Source organism: Aspergillus oryzae, chromosome 2 (genome assembly GCF_000184455.2).
Source record: "Aspergillus oryzae RIB40 DNA, chromosome 2".
NCBI lineage: Eukaryota > Fungi > Ascomycota > Eurotiomycetes > Eurotiales > Aspergillaceae > Aspergillus > Aspergillus oryzae.
This window is the reverse complement of record NC_036436.1, coordinates 6,068,723-6,092,384: the sequence shown is the minus strand read 5'-3', so window position 1 is coordinate 6,092,384 and position 23,662 is coordinate 6,068,723. Positions and strand designations below refer to the sequence as shown.

Genomic DNA, 23,662 nt, shown 5'->3' with positions numbered 1-23,662 from the left:
CGAATTTACAGGTTGAGGGCCAAGACACCCATCAGGAGGCCAGCGGCGGCGGAGACGGGCGCAGCGAGAGAGACACCGGCACCGGTGGAGACGGGGGTGCTGCCAGAAGAGGTGCTGTTGGCGGAAGCGCTGGCCGAAGCAGAGGCACGGGCGGAGGAGGAAACTGTCGTCGACAGAGTGTTAGTGCTCACACCGGTCGAAGTCTGGCTGGCGGTGGAGGTAATGGTAGTGAGGCCAGTGGAGGAAGAGGCAGTCTCAGTGGTCTCAGTGGAGGAGGTCTTGGTGGAGGAAGCAGTACCAGTAGTAGCGGTGGAAGTGCCAGTAGCGGCGGTGGTGGTCTTGGACTCGCTGGCGCTGGCGGTCGAGGTGGACTCAGAGGAGCCCTCGACGTTGAACTGCTGGGACTGAGCGAGGATACCGCTGTTCTTGGCGGAGTTGGAGAGGAAGTTGATCTGGTAGCCCTTGCTGTACCCAATTGTTAGTGGATTTTGACACGAATTCTCGGTCGGGCAAGGAACTGTACCCGTTGGTCAGGTCGGACAGGCCAGAGACATCGTAGGAGCCCTTGGAGGAGTCAACGTCGGAGGCGATCTTCTGCTCAACGCTGGGGTAGACGGCGTTGTTGACAATGTAGAGATCGAAAGAAGAGGGGTCGGTACTGGTGCTTCTGTTAGTCTGCGTTGCGAGAACTACTAGTTAATAAGATGTAACATGGACATACTCGACGGCATCCCACTTCACGGTGAAGGACTTGGAGAGGTCAACGTCCTCACCCTTCTTGGGGGAAGTGACCTGGAGAGCTACCTGGAGTCAGTTCGTGTGTCCCTATATTACATTATGTGCGGTAAGACAAACCTCCAACAGAAGCAGCCAGAGGCAAGAGAGAGATGGCGTAAGAGAGACGCATGGTGACTGATTATAGATCCGAAAGGATAAAAGTATTAAGTATATTTAAAACGAGGGAATCTAAAGTTGAACGAGTGTAGTGAAGAAGAGGAGAAAGAAGGAGGATAGACAGGAAGAGCGTATATTTAAATAGTGGGATGAGTGAATCACTTTGTCTCGAACGCTTGAGAAATCTATATCACGGTATATTGACGGGGCGATCGGCCTGCCAGGAAAAAGGGAAAAGCTTCGAAAGATCCACCGATAACGTTACTATAATTGTACATTGACTTACGAGAAATACAATGACTGATTTTCCATAGAGTAAATCGACTAAATATAGAATGGACTGGGGAGAAACAAAGGCGTGTCTGGGATGGCGAGGTTTCTGATGACAGCATTCCTTGGGCATTACTACCATGGTCTCAGAAGTGGGATTGGGCTAGTTTCAGAGACTGCCCATTGAACCCGATAGAGCGCGCAGAGTCTTTCAGCGGACAAGTATTGTTGTTTAGGGCTCTTTTGCTGTAGGGAGCGCCACTAGTGCTGTCTTGGCAGGGCCCGGAGTCGATAGAAGCATCACGAGGCTGTCCCATTGGTGAAGTGGCCACTGGTTTCTTACCGAATGCTGAGTGATCTCGCGATAAGGTACGAGCAGGACGTCCGGGTATTTTTGGTGCTTTCCAGCCAACCACGTCCCGGGGATAAGTTGATGCCATGAGCAGTGTCTATGGTGTGTTGGGAAAGCAAGCCTCAATCACACGGCCACTTCGTATTCACCTCTGGTGGAAACTTTCCTCCCTACACGACCTTGATCCTTCCGTAAAGTCGGCTTTTATCATTGTCCGGGCTTATAATTACTCTCCAGCCTGCACTACGCCAATAACTGGGCCCTACGTAGTACGTAGTCTGACGGCTGAAATTGACGTCCCGCGTGGCCGCCTGTCGTTGGCTTGGTGTGAGTTGGCACGAAGGGAGCAACCTTGTTAGCAACTGAGCTCAAAGGTTCTACTTTTATCTCTGGAATATCCTTACTATACCCTGTAGTACCAAGTAAAAATTCATTACTGGGAGAGGAAGCATCGGAGCAGGTGTTGATCCGAGAGCGGCTTAGATAAGGGCTGCGACCCTTATCGGCCACCAGCCCTGATGTCATCTATCCAGCCTCTCTGAAAGAGCGTCTACAGCTCTTTTATCACATCTTGATCGGCATTTTTGCTTTTCAAGTCATTTCTCCTGTATGTAGAGTGTATACAGGAACATTATGAGCTGGGAATCCACCCAAGAGGCGTGCTGATCGTCATGCTAGCGTCATGGCATATCGACTGCGCTGGGCATCATCATATTCACGTCATGGAACTGGATAACGAAACAGGCGAAGTCACTGGCCGAGTATAAGGTCAGTATCAGACAACTCATAGATATATGTGAGCATGTCATTTCGTTCTCTCGCTAACATCATTTCGCGGCAAGGTCCCCGACTATACTACAGAAACGTATCCACACAAACACCCCTCAGCATGAAGATCGCAATCACCGGTGCTCGCGGCACTGTCGGACGGGCTGTAGTGAAGGCCGCATCGGAAGCTGGTCACGCAACGGTACAAGTCGACCGCACCGACACCGAATACGACGGGACACCGAATTCAGAGATGAAAACCGCGGACACGGCGAATGACTACAAGGCGACGCTCGAGGCCTTCCGCGGCTGCGATGCCGTGATCCATCTAGCTGCTATTCCGAACCCCTTGGACAAAGGCGATGATCTGGTACACAATAACAATGTGAACTCGGCATTCAACGGCTTTCGAGCTGCCGCCGAGCTCGGTATCAAGAAGTTTTGCTATGCTTCGTCGGTGAATGCTATCGGCCTCGAATACGCCACCCGACCTCTGAAGTTCGACTACTTCCCTATCGATGAAGAAGCGCTGGAAAGGCCGACTGATTCTTATGCCCTGGCGAAGGACGAGGCAGAGATGCAGGGGAAGGCCTTCGCGCGATGGTTCCCCGGAATGAACATCGCGTGTATGCGCATCCATGCGGTCGCATCGCGGTCAGAGGCCCAGAAAGGACACGCGGAGAACTGGGATAGCTCCGCAGTGAAGAGTTTGTGGGGATGGGTTAGTGCTCAGGCGACAGCGAGAGCATGTTTGTTGGCGGTAGAAAAGAGCGAAAAGTTGAACGGATGTGAGGTCTTCAATATTGTGGCGCCCACGACGACCCAGGACACGCCGTCCCAGGAGCTGGCGAAGAAGTATTATCCAGATGCGGAGATTCGCGGTGACTTGTCGAGTAATCAGTCGTTCTTCACAACAGAGAAGGCAAAGAGAATCCTGGGATGGGTTCATGAGGAGAAAGAGTAATTATGTCACGCCGCGAACTGTCAGCCAAAACCATATTCTAAGATCATACATAATTAAACAGGAAACCTGAATCAAGATCTTCTGTACTATGATAATCCACTGCCGTATGAAACATGTGCACGTTATGAGTTGAGTGTCTATACTTTATTACCATTCAATACGCCTTGCCCTGATCCCTCTTGAGGGATAATGACCCATGAGATACATCATCCTTCTGCTCGTCTCATATGTACCATCATGTTGATGCTTACTGGCATATTTCTATTTTAACATGAATCTCCAACACTCCGCTATGATCCAAAGGCTGCCGGGCTGGCTATCCCCCGAAGGACCAATCATATAAAATCCGAGAATTCCTCGAGCGGGGTGCATATCACTATCACGTATCTGTTGCATAAATCCATACAGTTTGCGGGGCAAGCTTACGCATATCATGCCTGGTCATACATAGATAAGTTGGTGCAATCCCTCACTTTCAGGACACAGCGATCACCTCCTTCATACCGAGGAAGACGTCGTTCGATTCGAAGATACCAATATGAGCTCATCAAACGCAGTCCTGGCAAACGCGACCATCCGCGAATATCGGGACTTGATCCGAAACCAAGACGATGAGTTCATCAAACAGATGCCCAAAGTTGAAATGCACGTCCACATTGAAGGGACCATGACACCAGAACTTCGATGGCCGCTTGCAGTTCGACACCGAATACCGATACCGAATCCCAGAACAGGAAAATATTGCCGTGACTTATCAGAATTGAAAGGCTTGTATGACCTCCTCGATGATTTAGAACAGGGGGGTGTTGAGGGGGGAATGCTCCGATTCTTCGAGCTTTACTATGGTGGCTTCGACGTTCTTCGCGATGAGGAAGACTTCTATCTCCTTGCGATGAACTATTTCCAACGCGCAGCCAGGATGAATATCCGGTATTGCGAGCCTTTCTTTGACCCTCAGGGCCACACTCGCAGGGGCGTTTCTTTGGACACCGTGATGAAAGGCCTTCAGCGGGCTCAGCTGGAGGCAGCGGAAAAGCTCAATGCATGTACCGAGACTAGCATCTCTGAACACATAGGGTAGGCTAATGTATAGAGACAGGTTCAGTCCCAGTGGATCATGTGCTTTCTACGAGACATGTCCCCGGAATCTGCGATGTCGCATTACATTGATGCTCTTCCCTATCGTGACATGATCGTGGGAATTGGTCTAGATTCTCTGGAAACAGATCGCCCGCCTCTTCTGTTCGAAGATGTATTTCAACGAGCGAGAGAAGATGGTTTCAAGATTACTTGCCACTGCGACGTCGGTGCGAAGGATTCCTTACGCCATATTGCGCAGGTAATCGACCAGCTGGGTGGTACAGGAGCGGACCGGATTGACCACGGTCTGCATGCTGCGGATGACCCTTCTCTTCTCGCTAAGGTGAAGGAGAAGGACCTGGGAATGACAATCTGCCCATGGGGCTACTTATGCTACTCCGGCGAGACCCAGATTCTAGAACGTATCCGTATTATCCACGACGCGGGTATAAAGATTGCGATCGGAAGTGACGACCCAGCTTATATGGAAGACGTCTGGCTGAACAATAGTCTCCACATGCTGCGTGAATTATGCCATTTTACCGATGATGATTTCGTAGCGCTACAGAGGTATGCGATTGATATATGCTGGGCTTCTGCGGATGTGAAAAGGGAAATCCTGGCGGAATTACAGGAATATCAGAAACAAGCTCTATAAAACCACGGCAGCTTATTCGCTGGTTGACCAAGTTCTTATATCGTCAGAAATACTGGGCGATACGACAGTCTATGGTACAATGTCCCTACATTACTCATCGATAAGTGCTGGATAGCTCAGGGATTCTACATGCATGCTCTATCTGAATAGTCGTGTTTCAGTCACTAATAAAATCCAAGCTTCTCGGTTTAACTAACGCATTTGGCTTGTTCGATAGAACACCAATCATCTAGAAGTAAGCGTCTCTTTATTTTCCCATCCGAATGGTAATTATGATTCGTTGGATAGAATTGCCTACTCCTCAACAGTTCCGTATAACACAACGGATGGACATGCCATAATTCTTCCGTAATTCAATGGTATCTTGCTTATCTTCTACAAACGACAATTGTCTTATACCTTCCAGCAACTCCTACATCTAGTAAGCTTCGCTATAGTGGCGTTAAAATGTGGCGATTGGACAGTATCACTATGACTACAACGAACATCAGCTATAAAAGGATTAGAATATTCTTGACATGGACAAACAACAATACTCCTTGATGATTTATAACTGTTCATATATCGGCGTTAGAAACAACGTCTGCCTTTAGATGCTATCTCATCCTTACTCGCCCTCCCTTCAGAGGTACGCATAATGGAATTCCTATGACCACATAGTCACCAACAGCCTACCATATAAACCCGCGCTGACTTGACCCTCCAACCTCATCATGCAAAATAACCGAGGTGCCCGGTAGTGGATCTTCCCCGCCAAGGGAGACGTTGTGGTTCGCCGAGTCGGCAACCTCTCTCCAATTATCATGCTCAGAGGGTGTGGAGAATGGTGAAATGTTAGGTAATGTAGGTCGAGATCGAACGGCGAATCCACGCTTGGCGGATTATACTACCGCTTCTGCAATGGAGGAATTCCGAAAAGTCGATGTATCCTACCATAACAATTGACTCTGGGTTCCGTCGCTGACAAACCTAATCGATTAGCTTAGGAACAATTCATATAATCATAATCTGATCACTCCGGTACTTCCGCCATATAAGAAAAGGTATTTACGAGACCCATCTATCCATACGTCCTACCCAGCTAACACACGGCTCAGCTATATCATTCAATTATCAAAATGGAGGAAGCGCAAGTATTTGTCCGAAATGACACGGTGGAAGTCCGTGTTCACAACGTGCCCATCCCCAAGCCCGGAGCCGGTCAAATACTTATAAAAGTTGTCGCAACTGGCACGAACCCTAAAGATTGGAAATTCCCAGCTTGGATGGAAAACTTCAATGGCGCAAATACGGGAGACGATATCGCCGGATATGTTCATGAGGTCGGCGAGGGAGTCTCGGGATTCCAAGTCGGAGATCGAGTCGCGGCGTATCACGACTATACAGCTCCACATGGCAGCTATGCCGAATATGCCATCGGGGAAGACTACGCCACGTTCCACATTCCAGATAACATTTCCTTCGAACAAGCTGCCACAGTTCCCCTGGCTGCTATGACCGCGTCGTTAGCACTTTTCTCGCGCCTGGGGTTGCCGGAACCGTGGTTCAAGGAAAAGACGTGGTCCCAGAAGCCAGAGGGCGGTGTACTGATTTACGGTGCTGCAAGTGCTGTGGGAACATTCGCTATCAAGCTGCTACAGAAAGCCGATATTCATCCTATCATTTGCGTGGCCGGACGAGGAAAAGATTTCGTTCGCAGCCACTTAGACAAGAGCAAGGGTGACGTGGTCATTGATTATCGTGAAGGTGAATCGGCCGTGGTCGCTGCTATTCGGAAAGCCTCAAAGCAGTTGCGTTATGCTTTGGATGCTGTCAGTGAGAAGGCCAGTTTCAGTGTGGTTAGCCAGGTACTGGACCCTGACTGCGGCGCCATGTCTGTTGTCAGTCCTGTGGGGCCGGAGGAGTGTCCTGAGAAGATACGGGTTGAATTCACTGATGTTGGGAGGGCTCACAGGGATGAGAAGGAATTTGCTTATGTCTGGTCGAGGTTCTTCACTCTTGGCCTTAGAGAAGGCTGGCTCACGACTCATCCGCTTGAGCTCGTCCCTGGTGGTCTTCAGGGTGTTCAGATAGCATTGACCAATCTCAAGGAAGGAAAGGCCAGTGCGCTGAAGTATGTTTTGAGGATCAAGGACAATTGAATTAATGTCAGTGCTATGGTTGCAAAAGATAACACAGGTGTACAAAACTGCACGAAAGAGAAATAAAAATTGTCATTGAATTAATTGACTATCTAGAGTCTACCGGTACGAGATGAAAGCCTTTGTGGAGACAAGCTCATACAAAGGTTCTCATGGCTTCACAACGCTCTTCGGCAGACAATGACTGCGAAATAGAGTGACAAAGAAACCGTAGCAAGATCAAATATTACCATGTACAGCATGTCCATCCTTATCAGGCATCCAAGCCATGGAAAGTCATGTATCACGAAGCATTCTTTCTTGGAGCGAAGCTGTAGACATCCTAGGGTTTAAATTTTTTTGCTTTCAATGGGGACATTCTAGATTGGAGATTACTTTACATTACTATTACATGACGAGTATAGTACTCTAGCTTTCGGTATGTTTCGTACCGATCATATATACAATATTCCCTTCACTCGCGGTCAAGATTAGGCTGCTTTATCCAAGGCCTGCCCCAGACACATCTCATAGTAAATCCCCCGGCGCTGGAGCAGCTCCTCATGAGTCCCCTGCTCCCGAACCCGACCCCCGACCAGCACGAAGATGCGATCCGAATGCTTGATAGTTGACAATCGGTGTGCGATCGCAACGGTCGTCCGGCCATCCTTAGCCTGATCCAAGGCCTCCTGCACAATTCTCTCACTCTCGGTATCCAACGCAGACGTAGCCTCATCCAACAACAGCAGACGGGGTCGGCGGATAAGCGCCCTTGCGATTGCAATACGCTGTCGCTGACCACCGGAGAAAAGACTTCCTCGCGAGCCACATGATGTCGCTAGTCCATCTGGCAGGGAGGAAACGAAATCAAAGATATTCGCCTGGCGACAGGCCTCGTAGATCCGTTCCTCGGTCGCCTCTTCCTTAAGGCCTAATGCGATATTTTCACGGATGGTCCCTTGGTAAAGGACCGGTTCTTGTTGGACAAGGGATAAATGGCTGCGGTACGAAGCGAGCGACATGTCGCGGATATCTGAACCGTCAAGTTGGATGCTTCCAGATGTTGGATTATAATATCGCTCTAAAAGCGAGATGAGGCTGGATTTTCCATGGCCGGAGGGTCCGACAAAGGCCACGAATTGGCCAGGGTTAATCTAATAAACCCCATTAGCAAAATATGCTCCAGACCTTTCACGCGAAAGTTGGTCCTTACCTCAACATTGATATCGTTTAACACCGGCCGGGTAGGCCGAGTAGGATACCGGAATGCTACGTCCTGTAACTCCACACGGGCAGCCGTATCGTTTGATTCTCCGGACCCATTGTCGGAAGGTCCATCTTGGACATCAGGTTGCAGAGAACGGAGCCAGAGGATGTAGTTGCATGCTCCCTGAGATTTGGTAAAGCCTGCTCACTGTCAGTTGAGGCAGGGAAGGTTTCTCTTAGAAGACCTACTGGTGCTGAACATGAAGAATGACGCGGCGGCTTCACCGGAGAGTATAGCTCCGATGACGACGATGTATAATCGCGTGCTGGAGTACTCTCCTGTCGATAACAGGCGACCTCCATACCTATGCAGGGGTTAGATATATGGGAGGAAGCATCACAGTAATGCAAATACATACCAGAAACTCAATGCCTCAGAGAGTAATGAGAGGGACTGTGTAAGGGCTAGCCAGAACATCGTCCAAGTTAACGACTTGATGGACTTTCGCTCAATACCTGCTAACTTGGTAGTGTACTTCTCTAAGATCACCCGTTCGATTGCCAACGATGCAACGGTGCGAATCGCAGACATCGCCTCACCAGCCAATGCTGCACTTTCAGAAAAACGATGCGAAGTAGCATCGTCCAGTCGAAATTCCAGGCGAATCCTAAGGTAGCCACAGAATACCATTGGAATCATAGCTCCTGCGAGTACAGCCAATCCCAGTTTCCATCCAACCGCTATAGAGAGTATAGAGCTGGCGGTGATGTTCACCAGGGCAACGATGATGATTCCAACGTTGAAACTAAGCAGCTCTTGTAAGCTATTAGGTTTTGTAGAGAGATCAGAGACAAGAGAGCCAGTCGTATGTTGGGGCTGGTCATAAAACGTCATGTCTTGCCGGATGTAGTCGCGGAACATCTCGAGACGATACGTATACACAACGCACTGCTTGATCGTGAGAAGAGCTATTAGACGTGGGATTTCGGTGACACTTACATGAGCAATTACGTTTGTAACCCAGCCCATAACACCATAGACAACCAAGATGACAAGAGCAAGTACAAAAAACATAAGGGCATAGAAATCACCCTTTTCCACCATCTTGCTTGTGGGTTGTATTTGGAAGACATCCAAAACTTTCGCGAATACGAATGCGAGTATCGGATATGTCGCTCCTAGATTCATCGTTAGATTGACATTGGCAAGCATATCACAGGATAAGAGTGCACATACCTCCCACAACGCAGGTAACCAATGTGACAATAAATTCAAACCACAGTTCACGGCGCTCCCGGAGCAGTATAGCCAGACACCGAATCAGACTACGGCCACGTCCAGACGGAGCCTTCAATCTTTCAACAAGCTGGGTTTCTTTGCTATGGTCTTGTTGTCTGGAAATGGCCGGGGTGATACCAGTGCTTCCTTCATTTCTTTCCTTCTCAGGCAGCGGCCCATCGTTGTCGACGGTACCAAGATCCTGGGCCTTTATAAGGCGATGGTAAGTTCCTCCTGCAGCCTGGAGTTCTTCATGTGTTCCCTTCTCAACGATCTGCCCCTGCGACAGGACCACAATTTGGTCTGCCTTCCTGATCGTCGACAGCTTATGTGCGATCGTGATAGTCGTTCGTGATGCGGAAACGTTGTCCAAGGCTTGTTGCACAATCTTTTCGGCCTGTGGGTCCAATGCACTTGTAGCTTCGTCGAGGATTAACACCTTGGGATCAGAAACGATACTTCGGGCAACGGCAATACGCTGCTTCTGGCCGCCGGAAAGCATTGTGGCGCGCTCTCCGACCTGGGTGTCGTACTTCTATAAAGGATGTTAGTAGTTGATAAGTAAATCCAAGGGCTAGTGAGATGAGACCATACTTCGGGCAATGTCTCAATGAAGTCATGGGCGTAAGCAGCCTTGCAAGCTGTAATGACCCGCTCAATCTGGACCTGCTTTGGCGCGTTGGCATAATCCGTTCCTGCTAGGCCATATGCTACATTTTCAAAGATCGTGGCATTGAAGAGTGTTGGTTCCTAAATAAGAGTCAGATGATAAGACAGATGGATAAAGAGGTGGGGCGTAGAAGGCTGCTTCGTACCTGTTGAACAATGCGAATGTGAGTCCTCAGCCACTGGATGCTGAGTTGTCGTATGTCAACCCCGTCAAGCGTGATGATGCCATCCTGGGTATTGTACCATCGCTCCAGCAGTCCAGTGACTGTACTTTTACCTGAGCCACTAGGCCCAACCAACGCCGTTGTCTTGTTGGCGGGGATTGACAGTGTGAAATCATGGAGAACTGGGATCTGGGGCCGGGTGGGATACGAAAAGGAGACATTCGAGAATTCAATATTGCCCTCACACTTGTCAGGCCGTTGACCATCCAGAGACAGCCCATCAATTGGCGAATCACGATCAATCACTTCCCACATACTTTGCGCGGCCGACGCTGCCTTGGTGACTTGAATAATCTGCGGTGCGATCTGTGTCATTGCCGTTGCAGCTAGGATGACAGCAAAGATCACGCTAGCAAAACATCCGAGAAGAGAGCAGTCAGCAAAGGATATCGAACAAGCTAAAGATACTAGAAACACCTACGTGATGATTTTTCCGGGCTCATTAATCTCACCCCTCGCATACATGCGGACTCCCTGCCAGAAGGCCAGGCCATATCCAGCATAGACACAGAAAAATTCCGCCGAGTATAATATGGCCATGTTAAGAGATTGGGTGAGGCCCAGACGTTTTGCTTCCTTTGCGTGGTCATCGTATTTGCTCGTCAACTTGGAAAAGGCGGAAAAGGCATGCACGGTCTTCATGCTGGCGAGGACCTCTTCAGCCAGAGACCCGGCGATGGAGTTCACGTGGAGAATTCGGTTTTCCTGTTTAACGAGTATACCGGCACAGACGGATGTCACAATCAGGATGGCAGGGGCGATACAGATTGTAATCAGAGTTAGTTTCCACTGCACCACAAAGGCTACGATGAATGCCGCCACGAAGGTAGCTGTACCCTGCACCGCGAAGCCCAGCTTCTCGGAGATTCCTTGATTAACCAGGTTGGCATTAGTCGTCAGTTGCACAACGGAAGAGCCACTCTCGTTTCTATCGAAGAAGCCAATGTCTTGTCGCAGCAGGTGCGTCAAGAAGGCAATTCGTAGGGACTTGGTAGTTCGCACAGCGGAGACAGACAATGATAACTACGAATGAGAAGTAAGCCTATTAACACGGGTCACGCTCAAAAGAAGGTGTGAGACATACAGTCCATGCATATACTAGCACAAACTTGCCGATAAAAAGATAGACAAAGTAAAGCCTATAGAAGGTTATTGATATCAAGCACTGTCTTAAACACGTGTCACTGGACTGGATACCACTTACGTGAACTTATTCAGTTCTGACCGAAACTGATCTGGGGAGTCTGAACCGGTTGCGAAGTTATTGAAGTTCGTGATCATTTTCCCAAACAGTACATCCATCAGTGGCAAAGCGCTGCCTGCACCGATAGCTCCGATCAAGGCGAGGACATTGAGCACCCAGCCCACAGTATCAGCATACGAGAAGATCCTGATATAGCTCCTCAAGCCACCCGCATGTTCTGGTGTACTGGTGGACTTGTTTGTGTCTGCCTTTGGCGGCTTTTCCTCTACGGATGCAACGGATGTCCCATCCCTTGTTGGCGTGGGAGAATCCCCTTGAGCTGTCATGTTGGCAATATGTCTTGTGTACTGGCGAACATTTTCATGAGATGTCTGACCTACAAACGTCTGGAAACAGAGGCATAGGGTTATTTATATGGGGGCGTCATGATGGGCTCACAGGGTATCCATCGGTTTAGGTTTAAGGTCTAAGAACTCCGCTTTTTTCATTATTAGATTACCACAAAACCTCGATAGCTGTAAAGAAAGAACCCGTGTATGAGTTTTTGAACTAACTGAGTATTGTAATTAATGGCAAAATGTTCTTATTGGTTAAGTCACTCGCCGCCTTCTGTGAGTTGAAAGGGGTTACTGTTTTAGACAAAGAGATGAAAGGAAGGACTTGGTAGATCTCTGGCATTTATGTGCTCGGTATGAAGATAGATATGATATCGAAATGAATTCTGCAGTGTTCTACTGCTTTTCAAGTTAGGAAAGCTACCAATCTCATCTTTACATGTCCCAAGTATCGGGACTTGAATAAATTTGGCTCCCTAACGGAATATTGCAAATAACAAGGTTGTAACTGACAGGGTTATTTTTGGTCTCTACCCATCATCTCATACAAATATTAGAAGCGACGCATTGGAATCTAGGCAGAAATTTCTTCACTGCAATGTATGGTCATTCAACACGAAGAGTGGCAGTGAATCGATTGCTCGCGGTCCGCGGACTCCGACACCAAACCCTCATCGGGTGCCCGGTCGAAACGGCCCTCGCTGATTATTTTCCCAGGATTACTCCCATTCGTCCGCTTGAGATCCAGATTCGTGTCGAAGCTATGATAACATTGGGAGCTGCCTCCAGAGTTGTGTCCCACAAGCTCTCTATCGTCGAGCGGTGACTCAAGCCAAGCCTCGGCGCTCCATCTGAACCAAAGAACCCAGACTGCTTCCATCTCAAGGTCATTATCGATCAACCATGCTAAGAGGGACGATATATTGTCACTCCTGAACAGAGCTTGGGACGTCATGGAGAGCCTTGAGGCTTTTATGCCCTATCAGGGGCCTCTTTATATGTGGAGCTCTCAAGCCATCAAAGGCATATCTTGTTTAATTACTCCGTCTACTCATTGCACAGGAAGATCTTATGTCAACAGACCTATTTCCCGATCGGGTATATATCATGTTAGCGCAAGAGATACAGCCTTACCAATCAAGAATAACCCAAGGTGTTTGGCAGTAAATTGGTTGAGGTCGAACCATGAAGCATTCCGTGTCCAACACGGCAATATCCTGGCCCTCGCCCGAAATTTACCCCGAATACAAACCTAAACTTGGTGTAACCGGATGCCCTGCGGTTTCAGGGTCAAGCCTTTAACATAATCGGTACAAGCAGGGAGAGAAAGAAAAAGGGAACAAGAGCTGGGACACCTGCGGGCGTGGCCCAGTCATGTGACCCCAGGATCAGGGATCTGACGTAGTGCCCTAAACTTTGGCCACTGCATACTTAAATTACGCCGATAGAGCAGTTTATTGAGCACGGATCAGTTTATCCGACATACTCGAACAATACAATGTTCACTTTATACTCGATTAATCTCACTTGGGCGCGAATGGCAACAGAGAGGGTTCACCGCAGAGCCAATGTACTATGTATACTAATAAGCAATGTGACGATCTATCCCCTTGCCACAGAAGAACTAAAAGCCATGGTGCTGTGTAGGGAATGAGGTATATTGCCAGTACTGGCTCATACTACCTGCCACTCATAACACCATGTACTCATTGTTTCACGCCCAACGCCAGCCTCCTTGGCCCACGCCCTTCGGACTATCCACTTACGAAGAGAAATCCTAAGATTGGCATCTATGCTCTGCGTCGAAGAGGGAAAGAAAGTTATTGTGGCGGAATATGTGCAAAGAAAGGACACGACGAGCAAGAATAATACAGGGTAAGACTTTGACGCCAAGAGCGTGCCACGCTGTAGGGACGTTGTTACTTGCATAGTAGCCAAGATACGTCAATGGCCACATAATAATACTCCATCTAGAGGAATTCTGTGGGTACGATAATAGCTGAGGCTACTTCCTATTTAGGTTGGCATAGAGTTCAGAGGGTACTACAATCTCCCTAGCTTGCATATAAAAGCTGAGTATTACAGACGGTCTTCGTAGAAAAGGATCAGTAGAATTAGCCATCATGTCTAAACCAGAGCGTGAGGAAATAGAGAGAGCGAGCCAAGAGACGATCAACACGGTGGCTGACAAGCCTACCGAGTCTCAGATTGTGTTTCCACATGGGTGGAGACTCTGTTTTGTTATACTTGGGTATGTCATACTCGCGATCCCTGAATCATCTAGCACTTTTTTCGCTAAATCAAACTTTGATCCTAGGCTCATGATCTGCCTTTACTTGGTCAATATGGAAGTGACTATTGTCAGCACTTCACTCATCGCTATCACTAGTGACCTGAATGGTTTCAACAAAACAAGCTGGATCATCACCGGGTTCCTCATTACATTCACTGGTCGGAAGTTCCTGTCACTTTCTCTGTCTGGTTCTGCTAACCGTACCGCAGGTTTCATGTCTATCTGGACCAGGGTCAGCGATATCATTGGTAGAAAGAAAACCTTGCTTGCTGCCGAGGTGACCTTCTTGGCATTTTCATTTGGGTGCGGGCTATCCCCGTCGGTCAACACGCTGTAGGTTTTATCTAGTCGTTGGAAAAATCGGGCCGCCTTACACTAAACACATCACAGCATTATATGTCGGTCATTCCAGGGAATTGGCGGTGCTGGGGTTTATCCGCTCACCCTCTTGTGCGCCTATGAGACTGTGCCTAAGTCAAAGATTCCCCTGTTGGGCGGCCTGTTTGCGATAGCCATTGCATGCGCAGCCTTGACAGGGCCTCTCATTGGAGGCGTACTGGCGCAGAATTCGGAGTGGAGATGGGTTTTTTACGTGAAGTGCGTTCGTTCTATATTCTCCTCAAGCTTTGCGATATTGTAACTGACAAATTTATCGGGTAATAGCCTCCCTCCTGGAGCAGTAGCCATATTGATGCTACTTATCGCCATGCCAGCGAACCATGGCTCGGTGCCATCGAAATCTATCGCCTATTTAAAACCGAGCATTGCACTCTTTAAAGACCTAGATCTCGTCGGTGCTGTTCTACTACTCAGTGCCTGTTTACTACCCATCACTGTTTTGAACGAAACTAATCTGTCGTTTGAGTGGGCTTCTGGGACTGCAATTGGACTACTCGTTGCGGGAGGTGTATCATGGATGGCCTTCTTTGCTTGGGAATGGGTGATTGATGGATGCCCTGGCTATCACCCCATATTCCCAAAACGATTACTATTCAACCGAGCTTGGATGGGGATGCTTATGTGAGTGGATGACGCTGTGAAATTTGCCTTGATTTCTAGTCTAACCGTGTTTATCTTGCCATCACAGAATCACGTTCGCTAGTGGCTGTCCTTGGAACGTGATAGTTGTGTACTTGGCACAGCGCTTTCAAGTCCTAGAAAGGTTGTCGCCTGTAGATGCTGGGATCCGGCTGATCCCATACTCGGCCCTTGCAACTGTGGGCACCGCTGGTGCTAATCTTGCATGTCTTCGAGGCCGTATCCCCTTTGTGTATCTCATTCTCTTCGGCTCCCTGTTACAAACCGTGGGAATGGCTCTCTTCTCCATTATTCCGCAGACGAACTCATTCCCCAGTGCTGGGTATGGATATGAAGTTATCGCAGGCGCCGGCATTGGAGTCACTATCGGGATCTGTGTTCTAGCAGTACCTTATGTTGTCGAGACGCGGGATCTAGGTATGGCACCAATTCTACTGGTTTTGCTCGGTTTAAACATGCTTACACCTTAACAGCAACAGCAACGGGCACTCTTAACCAATGCCGTTTTCTCGGAGGTGCAATCGGCCTGGCGATTGCGGCTAACATCCAGTATGGGAACTTGAAGAGCGAACTAGCAGATACACTTTCGCCGGAGCAGCTACAGCAACTATTGGAAAACAGCAGCACAGTGGAGACCCTGCCTACTCAGCTCCAGGCTGCAATCGGGGATGTATTTGCGAAGAGCTATACTCACCAATATCAGGCAATGATTGCCTTCGCAGCCGTGCAGATCCCAGCATCTCTACTAATGCTGCGACGCGGTGGACAGTACGTGGTCAAGGAGGATGAAACTACTGATTCGGATAGCGGATCGGATACGACTGTTTAGATATTGTACTAAAAGTGTTTGGGCGCTGCACCGTGACATCGAGGAATTTGTTATTATTGCGGATACGATTTTCAATCACGGATAGATACCCTTACATTGTGATCCAGGGCTTGTCAGTGGATAATCTTTCTGAATCTATGTCACTTGCATTTCTTTTCCCTCATCTCACATCTTTTGTTTTCCTCTTTCCCAATCCTATTTTTACGCCGGTCATGTCATATCATACCTGACAAATTAGATCCCTTGTATGTTAGTATTATGACCAGTCTCCTTTCATACGCAAATACAATGTTTCATACACGCATAAGAGATTCAATCTTAGTCTTCCTAACAGAGGATGAGCACATCTGTGGCTGATTGAGTCTCTGCTCAGTGGTACTCTGATGTGAGTATGAGGCTCGGATCCTCTTTCCCTACGCATCAATATGATGACCTATCCCATCACATAAGATCTGTTGTCCCTTGCTCTGGAAAAGTCTTTTTATTATACACCAGTAGCCGGTAGATATTCGGCCATTCATATATTCTTAAAGTAGTTTAGGTGTCTGCATGCATGCCTCTTATGAATATCTACATTTTACTGTTCCCAACCAAAATTGGAAGTTTCGCCGGATGATATCACCTCCATGAGCGATCTAGCAAATCAGTAGGGGAGTTCATCCGTATAGCATATCCATCCATTTAACTGTATGTACAACGGGGAAAGACCACAAATGAAACATGTTGCTATTATTATATGCAAGCTCAATCCTCTCCAGCTCCTAATCTCAATTTCCAGGTGATGTTGTAATCATAACGAGAGGAGCATGTCTGACAAACTCGGTGGTCAGATTGGCATATTGACTACAATAGTCTCATCAGCAGCGTAGATATCCCGACAAAGTCGACTCATCGGAATGTAGTTCATCCAATGCTGCCACTGGAACAAGCAGAGTCTGAGGGCTTTTGACCTTGATATGCTGGGTAACCCAAGCCTTCTGTCGTTGAATGCCATGTTGCGAGAACTTGACAGCATCAACAAACTCGAGGTCCCACAGCGCTTGACTTGCAGGTGAAAGTGCGGTTAGGTGCCCTTCAATATATGTAAGGAAGACATCTAGTGCCTGCAGGGCGACTAATGCCTCGTATGCGTCACTCCCTTCTTCGACCACCGGGAAAAGACTATCCTTAAGGCTTGTAGCAACCTTCCGGCCGTACTGACGACTCTCATGGTATCTCGAGATGACCGGGTTGAGCTTGCGTAGAATGTCCAGAGTTATTCGACGCATAACCTCAAGCCCTGAGTATACCTCCAGATCGTGTACTAGGCGTGGAATCAGGTCCATATAGACATCGTTGAGAACTTCCAGAGCCTGGTGTGTGGCGCCTAGCCAAAGTTCTAGTCGTCGGATACGCTCGACGCCACTCTGGCTATTAAACGCATTTGCGGCCGGCGCCTTTCCTTGTCCTTTCTTCTGTTCGACGCTTCTGATCGCTGCAGTCTGTTCTTCCTTGGGGTGACTTTCCTTTCCACCCTCCTTCTGGATGCACTTCTCGATTCGAACCGCACCGGACTTGAACATGGGCTGCTTAGAAACAGGATCCCATTCGTCTTATATAATCAGCGAGACATAGTTAATCTTCATGACAATAACTCTATTGAGACAATGATTCACTCACCAACTGTAAGCTCATTGGCGGCTCGCGCTCGCGGGTCTTTTGAATCGAAATAACCGAAGTGGAACGGGATAAAAACATGTCCTTTGTTAATCTCACCAATTCTCACAGGGAGCTCTACACTACCACGCCGGGACCTCACTACAACCATTTCCCCCTCCGTGAGATAGAGAGCTCTCGCATCCGCTTCAGATATACGAACAAATGGCTGTGGATCGGCTTGCTGCAGCCGTCTGGCCCTTCCTGTCTTGGTCCGTGTATGGAAATGGAAAACGTTGCGCCCTGTTGAGAGGAGTAAAGGAAACTGATCATCAGGAGCTTCAAGGGGCGCCTTGTGATGAGCTGCTTTGAGGATAGCTCGTCCAGCAGGGTTCATGGCTTGATACTGTGCTCGAGTATAAGGCGCTCCAGTTTCGAGATCATGCCCAAAGTCTTCGCAGTAGTCTGGGTCAGTGAAGAATTTGCCATCGGTGAACAAGCGCTCTTTTCCATTCGGGTACTCCTTAGTACAAGGCCATTGAATACCAGATCCGCCAGTAAGTTTCTCGTACGTGAGCTCACTACAGTCACAAGGACGGCCGTATGACATCTTTTTCCATGCATCGAAGACTTCTTCCGGCGTGGTATATGGGATCAGGGGCCCTCCATCTTTGCTCTTAAAGCCCATCCGCCGTCCGAAATCCAAGAAGATGTCCAGGTCAGATTTAGCCTCCCCCGGTGGTTCGACGGCCTTCTGCGAGAGATGCATGGTTCGATCAGCGTTGGTGAAACATCCAGTTTTCTCTGCCCACTGAGCCGCTGGCAACACCACATCTGCCACAGCTGTTGTCTCGGTAGGAAAGATATCTTGCACTACGAGGAAGAGGTCGGGCTTGGTAAACAGGTCTCGGACACGGTGCAGATTGGGTAGGCTGACCAGCGGGTTCGTGCCCGACACCCAAAACATCTCAATCGAGCCGTTCTCGATGTAATTAAGCATATTCTGAATATGCGTCGGCTGATTCCAGTGCGGCATTCGAATCAAGTCAATGTTCCAGTGGTCCGCGATCTCTTGCATATGCTTCTGGTTCTGGAAATTTCGAAACCCTGGATATTCACCGTCACATCCGGCCTCCCTGTTATTTTGAGCAGTGGGTTGGCCGTTCATTTGCAGAATCCCGCTGCCAGGCTTACCGATATGTCCAAGCAGCAGGTTGATATTGTTGATCTGACAGGCAGCTGCCGTAGCTTGGTTCGATTGGTAAACTCCCTGCAGCGCAGTTGATAGCAGGCTACTACTAGTTCCTATAATCCTGGCTGCTTCTTCTAGTAATGTCGTAGGGACGCCGGTGACTTGCATCACATACTCCGGGGTGTATTCCTCCACTACAGCCTCTAGTTGCTGCAATCCCACCACATGCTTCGAGACAAACGCCTCGTTAACCCAGCCATTCTTGAATAACAGATGCTGCAATCCATTGAGGAGAGCCACATTTGTCCCGATTTTAGGTGCCAGGTGGATCGTGGCTTTCTTCGCCGTTTCCGACCGTCGAGGATCAACCACGATGAGCTTCGGAGGATACGCCCCTTCGAGACGATCCAGTATTCGAGACCACAAGACCGTCTGCGTATTCGCCACGTTATGACCGACCATAAACAGACATTCCGTATAGTCAATATCCCCATAAGACCCCGGCTGACCATCACTACCAAAAGACTCACGCATGCTAGCCGCCGCAGTGGCCGTACACAAACGGGTATTGCCATCCATATGGAGGGTATTCAACCCGGCCTTGCCAATCATCGCTAGAACATAATATTCCTCCAAGAACAATTGACCGGAGGTATAGAACCCAATGCCATGATTTGTCAAACGTGCCCGTATTTCCTTCGCCTTGTCGACAATCAGGGACATCGCTTCGTCCCACGACGCCTGCTCGAGCTTGCCATTGCGCCGGATGAGTGGATGCTTCAACCTGTCCGGATGGTGGATGGATTCCCAGCTGTGAATGTCCAAAATAAGCCATTTGTCTGTCTGTCGACTTTATAGAAGCTTTCAATATGCTCACCCGTGTAAACCCTTCGGACCCAGACGTCCTTTATTCACCCGGTCGGTCGCGCGACCGCGTACTCCCACCACACGGCCATCTTTGACGCCGATATCCAGCCCGCAACCATTACTATGTACAAACGTTGCGTTAGCATGAACATACCAAACGTACATCATTCAAGAATAATAAAGCCTTGATTACCTGCACAGCACACATGCACTCTGTACCCATTTATCCGGCGTGTCTAAGACGCGCATGTCATATCGCGTCGGCCACTCATGCTTGTACGGGGTGCGGTCACCGTAAACATCCTGGATAGAGTCGCGAGTCTCGTATGTGGACGCCGCCATATTGACGACTCATGCCTTTCCGTCATATAGGAAGAGGTATATGGGTTATAGTCGCTAGTTGACGCGCGACAAATCCAGGAAAATAATAAAGTTACGGAAATCAAGTATATGGCGCAAAGGAAAAGGTACCAAAGATGACGCCAATATTATGAAATTAGGGTTACGACGACCACAATCCTTTATTCATATTTCTACGCCAACAACAGACTGAACATAATAAACACGAACCAGAATAGATAGAAAACACTATGGGCCTGTCCTACACAGAAGCAATACGACTGGTCGAGGCCGAGGCATATCGCAAACGAAATGTCTTCTTGTCTCGAGCCGAAACGTGCTCGATATATGCCGCAAGAGGTCGCATTGCTCGACACACCATTTACAGTCCAATCTCGACACCAAGGTTCGACACGTCTGCCATGGATGGCTACGCATTGAGCTCCGCTGCGACGAAGGATGCGACCGTGGAATACCCCAGAACGTTCGAAGTCAAGGGCATCACGGCCGCCGGAGATGAACCTTTCACGGAGGTCAAGCATGATGGGCCTATTCCGCCTTGTGTGGAGATCATGACAGGAGCTCCATTTCCCAAGACTGTCGAGCAGGAAGACTTCGACTGTTGTGTTCGCTATGAGGATGTAATAGTCGAAGAGCGATCGGGGCGTCGCTTCGTTACAGTGACCAAGCCTGCCAAGCCGAAGCAAAATCGACGGCTGGCCGCGACAGACTTCCAAACAGACAATGCGATTGTCAAAGAGGGAGAGCTGATCCATCCGAACCAGGTAATGGCGATGGCATCGGTCGGTATCACGGAGCTTTCTGTGCTGCTCAAACCGAGGATAGCGGTCTTCTCGACCGGATCTGAACTATTACTTGCAAAAGAAGAATCTACTAAGCTTCATCGGATTAGCGACAGCAATGGCCCGTATCTGACGGCAACGCTGGAAGACTGGGGCGCTATCGTCGACTTTTTGGGGGTTATCCCCGATCAGACTGAAGACCTGGAACAGGCCCTCTTGCGCGGTCTTCACGGATCCAGGTATGACTTGATCATCAGCTCTGGGGCTGTCTCGGCCGGTCGCTACGATTTGATCCCCGCAGTGCTTGAGCGCTTACGGGCACGAACGGTTTTTCACAAGGTAGAAATGAAGCCCGGGCATCCGGTGCTTTTCTCCATGCTTCCTCGACTCGAAACTGCTCCGGATAGCGAGGTGGCCTTTTTCGGCTTGCCGGGAAATCCAGTCGCCAGCGCCGCTTGTCTTCGTTTTATAGTAGTGCCTTACTTGAATACCATCCGACTGCAACCGCAAGAGAAGCCATATAAAGCCCGTATCATGACTATGAACGACAAACTTGGTAGTCACCATGATATACCACTCGGGTCCGGTAAGCCAGTCACAACTGTGCCGATGGAGAAAGACGTGTTTCGACCAGGGACACTTTGCGGCTCCACAGACCAAGATCTCATGGTCCAACTCATATCGGATCATAGCCCTGGCAAGATCAAACCATTCCTCGAGGCCAACTGCTGGATCCGGATCCCACATGGTGTTTCCGAGATCAGAGAAGGCGACTCAGTTGGCATTTACCCGATGCGTTGAGACCTGGCATATCATCTCCTGCGATAACATATATCCTAGCGGCAATGCGTCACATTCCACTGTCGAGGCCGTCTTTCAATTTCAACACCATATCTAAGTCGGCCGGTGTATTCATATTAAACAAGCACCTATCATCCCGCGGTCGGATCGTCTTCCCAGAGCACTGACGAACGACCGACTTTGGCCCACAATCCCCTTTCCGGACATTCTGATCAAGCACATGCATAGCTTCAGGACTCCAAATTCCCAAGAGAGGCTCGCAGAATCCATCCGCATTTTGGAAACAAGTAACGGGACCAGCCATCTCTTGCTGCAGGTGGTGCAAGTCGGACACGGACAAGAAGGGGTAATCGCAGGCGACAACCAGCCACGTAGCCTGCGGATCGAAGCGATGAGCAGCTAGGAGGCCGCCTGCTGGGCCCATATCATTCTCTGTGTCGAGAGTATCACCGTTAGGGCGGTCATAGATTACTTGTACCAGTGTAGATGAGCCATCGATTTCTATGGAGAGCATGTCTGGGGACACTTCCGTCACTCGTGGGTCATTCTGTATATCTGGCAGACAATCTCGACTGCGTAATGATAGATAGACTATAGGTGACTGGGGACAGGCGAGCTGCAAGGTGCGCAATAGGTGCATGTAGATAGGTATATCATGTACTAAGGGTAGCAATTCCTTTCGTCTGCCCATTCGCGAGGACCGGCCACCGGCCAGCAGGAGGGGTTGAAGTGTGCTCATTTAGATGACAGTACCTCTATATCGTTGATTGACAGTGTACTTAATGGGCTTGCCAATATGATGTACCAAATCTCAGCAGAAATACGAAGAGTTACACCTCTTTTGAAGGAATGCTGGCGTCAGACTGACGAAATGGTCCAGCTCTTCACCGTTCGCTTGGCAGATGTGGTCCGGCAAGTTCCGACCCAATGCAAGTGGTTACAGTGAAGGATTCTAGAAGGCTTCTTTAAACTAAATGTGAGGATTGAAACGTCAAGACCGTAAGCATAACGTTTCAGCACAGTTTCAGGGCGTCGGGAATGCGGATGGAGCTTTCCGCAACTTGAATCAATCTCAAAGACCTTTGTCCTAGGGTTGAGTACGGTAGATAATTGCTCTCTTGTAGTGGAATGGGTAGTTTAAATCAGGAGATGTGTGAGACTAGAAGCTTTTACACTTAAGTAGGGCGTTGGGCAAACTTAGGGTTGGCTTTAACACGGGTTCTCACTGCTAACCGGTTGCCCGTGGCGCTCCACGGAGTAAACCACAATCTACAGAGTAGATGTACGTAAAAGGTGAACACCCCGTCTATAGAAACGATCGAAGCTTCAAAGACATCTTTTCGTCAGAAGGGTTTAGTGCACTACGAGGAACAAAGGTCACTCCAAACCCAGCCACCAACCACAGCAAGGCAATTTGGAGTTTCTATTCAGAGACAAGGCAACGCAACATACATCTGAGCAACGACAATACTATCATCAAATGTGATACTAAATTTAACGTGCGGTCGCGATGCCGGCGGCGCTGGAATGGGATAGAATCGAACACAATACCTCCGACAATGCTCCGAACGTATTCCGATCCACCAAAGATTGCCACATTTGCCACAGATCGATTGGATTGGTTTGATACTATAGTAACAGAATAATACCAGTTTCGCCGGTAAAGATTTCTACCAGATTGCTGCCATTGTCTAAATTTAGATGCGAAGCTTTATTAGATGGTGTGCTACTAACAATCGACCCGTCTTCCAAAACAGGAAGATAACATAAATCTGTTGAATATGTAGGTGCAACGCAATTGTGTGGTATCAAGTCAATCGTTGGGTTCATTATAGATTCGTC

General features: G+C 48.8%; 9 protein-coding genes across 9 annotated transcripts; 6 read left to right on the top strand and 3 right to left on the bottom strand.

The window, feature by feature from the left end:
- Window positions 1-5: 5 nt before the first annotated feature.
- AO090003001496 (GPI anchored serine-threonine rich family protein) lies at window positions 6-907 on the bottom strand (the record flags this gene model as incomplete). Its single annotated transcript, XM_001820488.3, has 4 exons — window positions 6-465; window positions 524-658; window positions 722-800; window positions 856-907. The coding sequence occupies 4 exons, from the start codon at window positions 905-907 to the stop codon at window positions 6-8; spliced, it is 726 nt and encodes a 241-aa protein (XP_001820540.1).
- A 1,498-nt stretch (window positions 908-2,405) lies between these two features.
- Window positions 2,406-3,248, top strand: AO090003001495 (NAD-dependent epimerase/dehydratase family protein; the record flags this gene model as incomplete). Its single annotated transcript, XM_001820487.3, has 1 exon — window positions 2,406-3,248. The coding sequence occupies one exon, from the start codon at window positions 2,406-2,408 to the stop codon at window positions 3,246-3,248; it is 843 nt and encodes a 280-aa protein (XP_001820539.3).
- Window positions 3,249-3,786: 538 nt separating this feature from the next.
- AO090003001494 (uncharacterized protein) lies at window positions 3,787-4,329 on the top strand (the record flags this gene model as incomplete). The annotated part of the gene is made up of 1 exon (XM_001820485.3): window positions 3,787-4,329. The coding sequence occupies one exon, from the start codon at window positions 3,787-3,789 to the stop codon at window positions 4,327-4,329; it is 543 nt and encodes a 180-aa protein (XP_001820537.3).
- Window positions 4,330-4,383: 54 nt separating this feature from the next.
- Window positions 4,384-5,013, top strand: AO090003001493 (uncharacterized protein; the record flags this gene model as incomplete). The annotated part of the gene is made up of 2 exons (XM_023235346.1): window positions 4,384-4,898; window positions 4,998-5,013. The coding sequence occupies 2 exons, from the start codon at window positions 4,384-4,386 to the stop codon at window positions 5,011-5,013; spliced, it is 531 nt and encodes a 176-aa protein (XP_023090373.1).
- Window positions 5,014-6,104: 1,091 nt separating this feature from the next.
- On the top strand, window positions 6,105-7,127 carry AO090003001492 (zinc-binding alcohol dehydrogenase family protein; the record flags this gene model as incomplete). The annotated part of the gene is made up of 1 exon (XM_001820484.1): window positions 6,105-7,127. One exon carries the CDS (start codon window positions 6,105-6,107, stop codon window positions 7,125-7,127), a length of 1,023 nt encoding a protein of 340 aa, XP_001820536.1.
- Window positions 7,128-7,597: 470 nt separating this feature from the next.
- On the bottom strand, window positions 7,598-12,014 carry AO090003001491 (ABC transporter ATP-binding protein; the record flags this gene model as incomplete). The annotated part of the gene is made up of 10 exons (XM_023235344.1): window positions 7,598-8,260; window positions 8,320-8,513; window positions 8,562-8,677; window positions 8,732-9,261; window positions 9,313-9,491; window positions 9,550-10,111; window positions 10,186-10,341; window positions 10,407-10,833; window positions 10,906-11,412; window positions 11,866-12,014. 10 exons carry the CDS (start codon window positions 12,012-12,014, stop codon window positions 7,598-7,600), a joined length of 3,483 nt encoding a protein of 1,160 aa, XP_023090372.1.
- Window positions 12,015-14,146: 2,132 nt separating this feature from the next.
- Window positions 14,147-16,183, top strand: AO090003001490 (uncharacterized protein; the record flags this gene model as incomplete). The annotated part of the gene is made up of 6 exons (XM_023235343.1): window positions 14,147-14,274; window positions 14,341-14,649; window positions 14,707-14,913; window positions 14,980-15,336; window positions 15,404-15,771; window positions 15,828-16,183. The coding sequence occupies 6 exons, from the start codon at window positions 14,147-14,149 to the stop codon at window positions 16,181-16,183; spliced, it is 1,725 nt and encodes a 574-aa protein (XP_023090371.1).
- A 903-nt stretch (window positions 16,184-17,086) lies between these two features.
- On the bottom strand, window positions 17,087-20,042 carry AO090003001489 (molybdopterin oxidoreductase family protein; the record flags this gene model as incomplete). Its single annotated transcript, XM_023235342.1, has 3 exons — window positions 17,087-17,142; window positions 17,843-19,821; window positions 19,888-20,042. 3 exons carry the CDS (start codon window positions 20,040-20,042, stop codon window positions 17,087-17,089), a joined length of 2,190 nt encoding a protein of 729 aa, XP_023090370.1.
- Window positions 20,043-20,467: 425 nt separating this feature from the next.
- On the top strand, window positions 20,468-21,820 carry AO090003001488 (molybdopterin molybdotransferase MoeA; the record flags this gene model as incomplete). The annotated part of the gene is made up of 1 exon (XM_001820480.1): window positions 20,468-21,820. One exon carries the CDS (start codon window positions 20,468-20,470, stop codon window positions 21,818-21,820), a length of 1,353 nt encoding a protein of 450 aa, XP_001820532.1.
- Window positions 21,821-23,662: the final 1,842 nt, after the last annotated feature.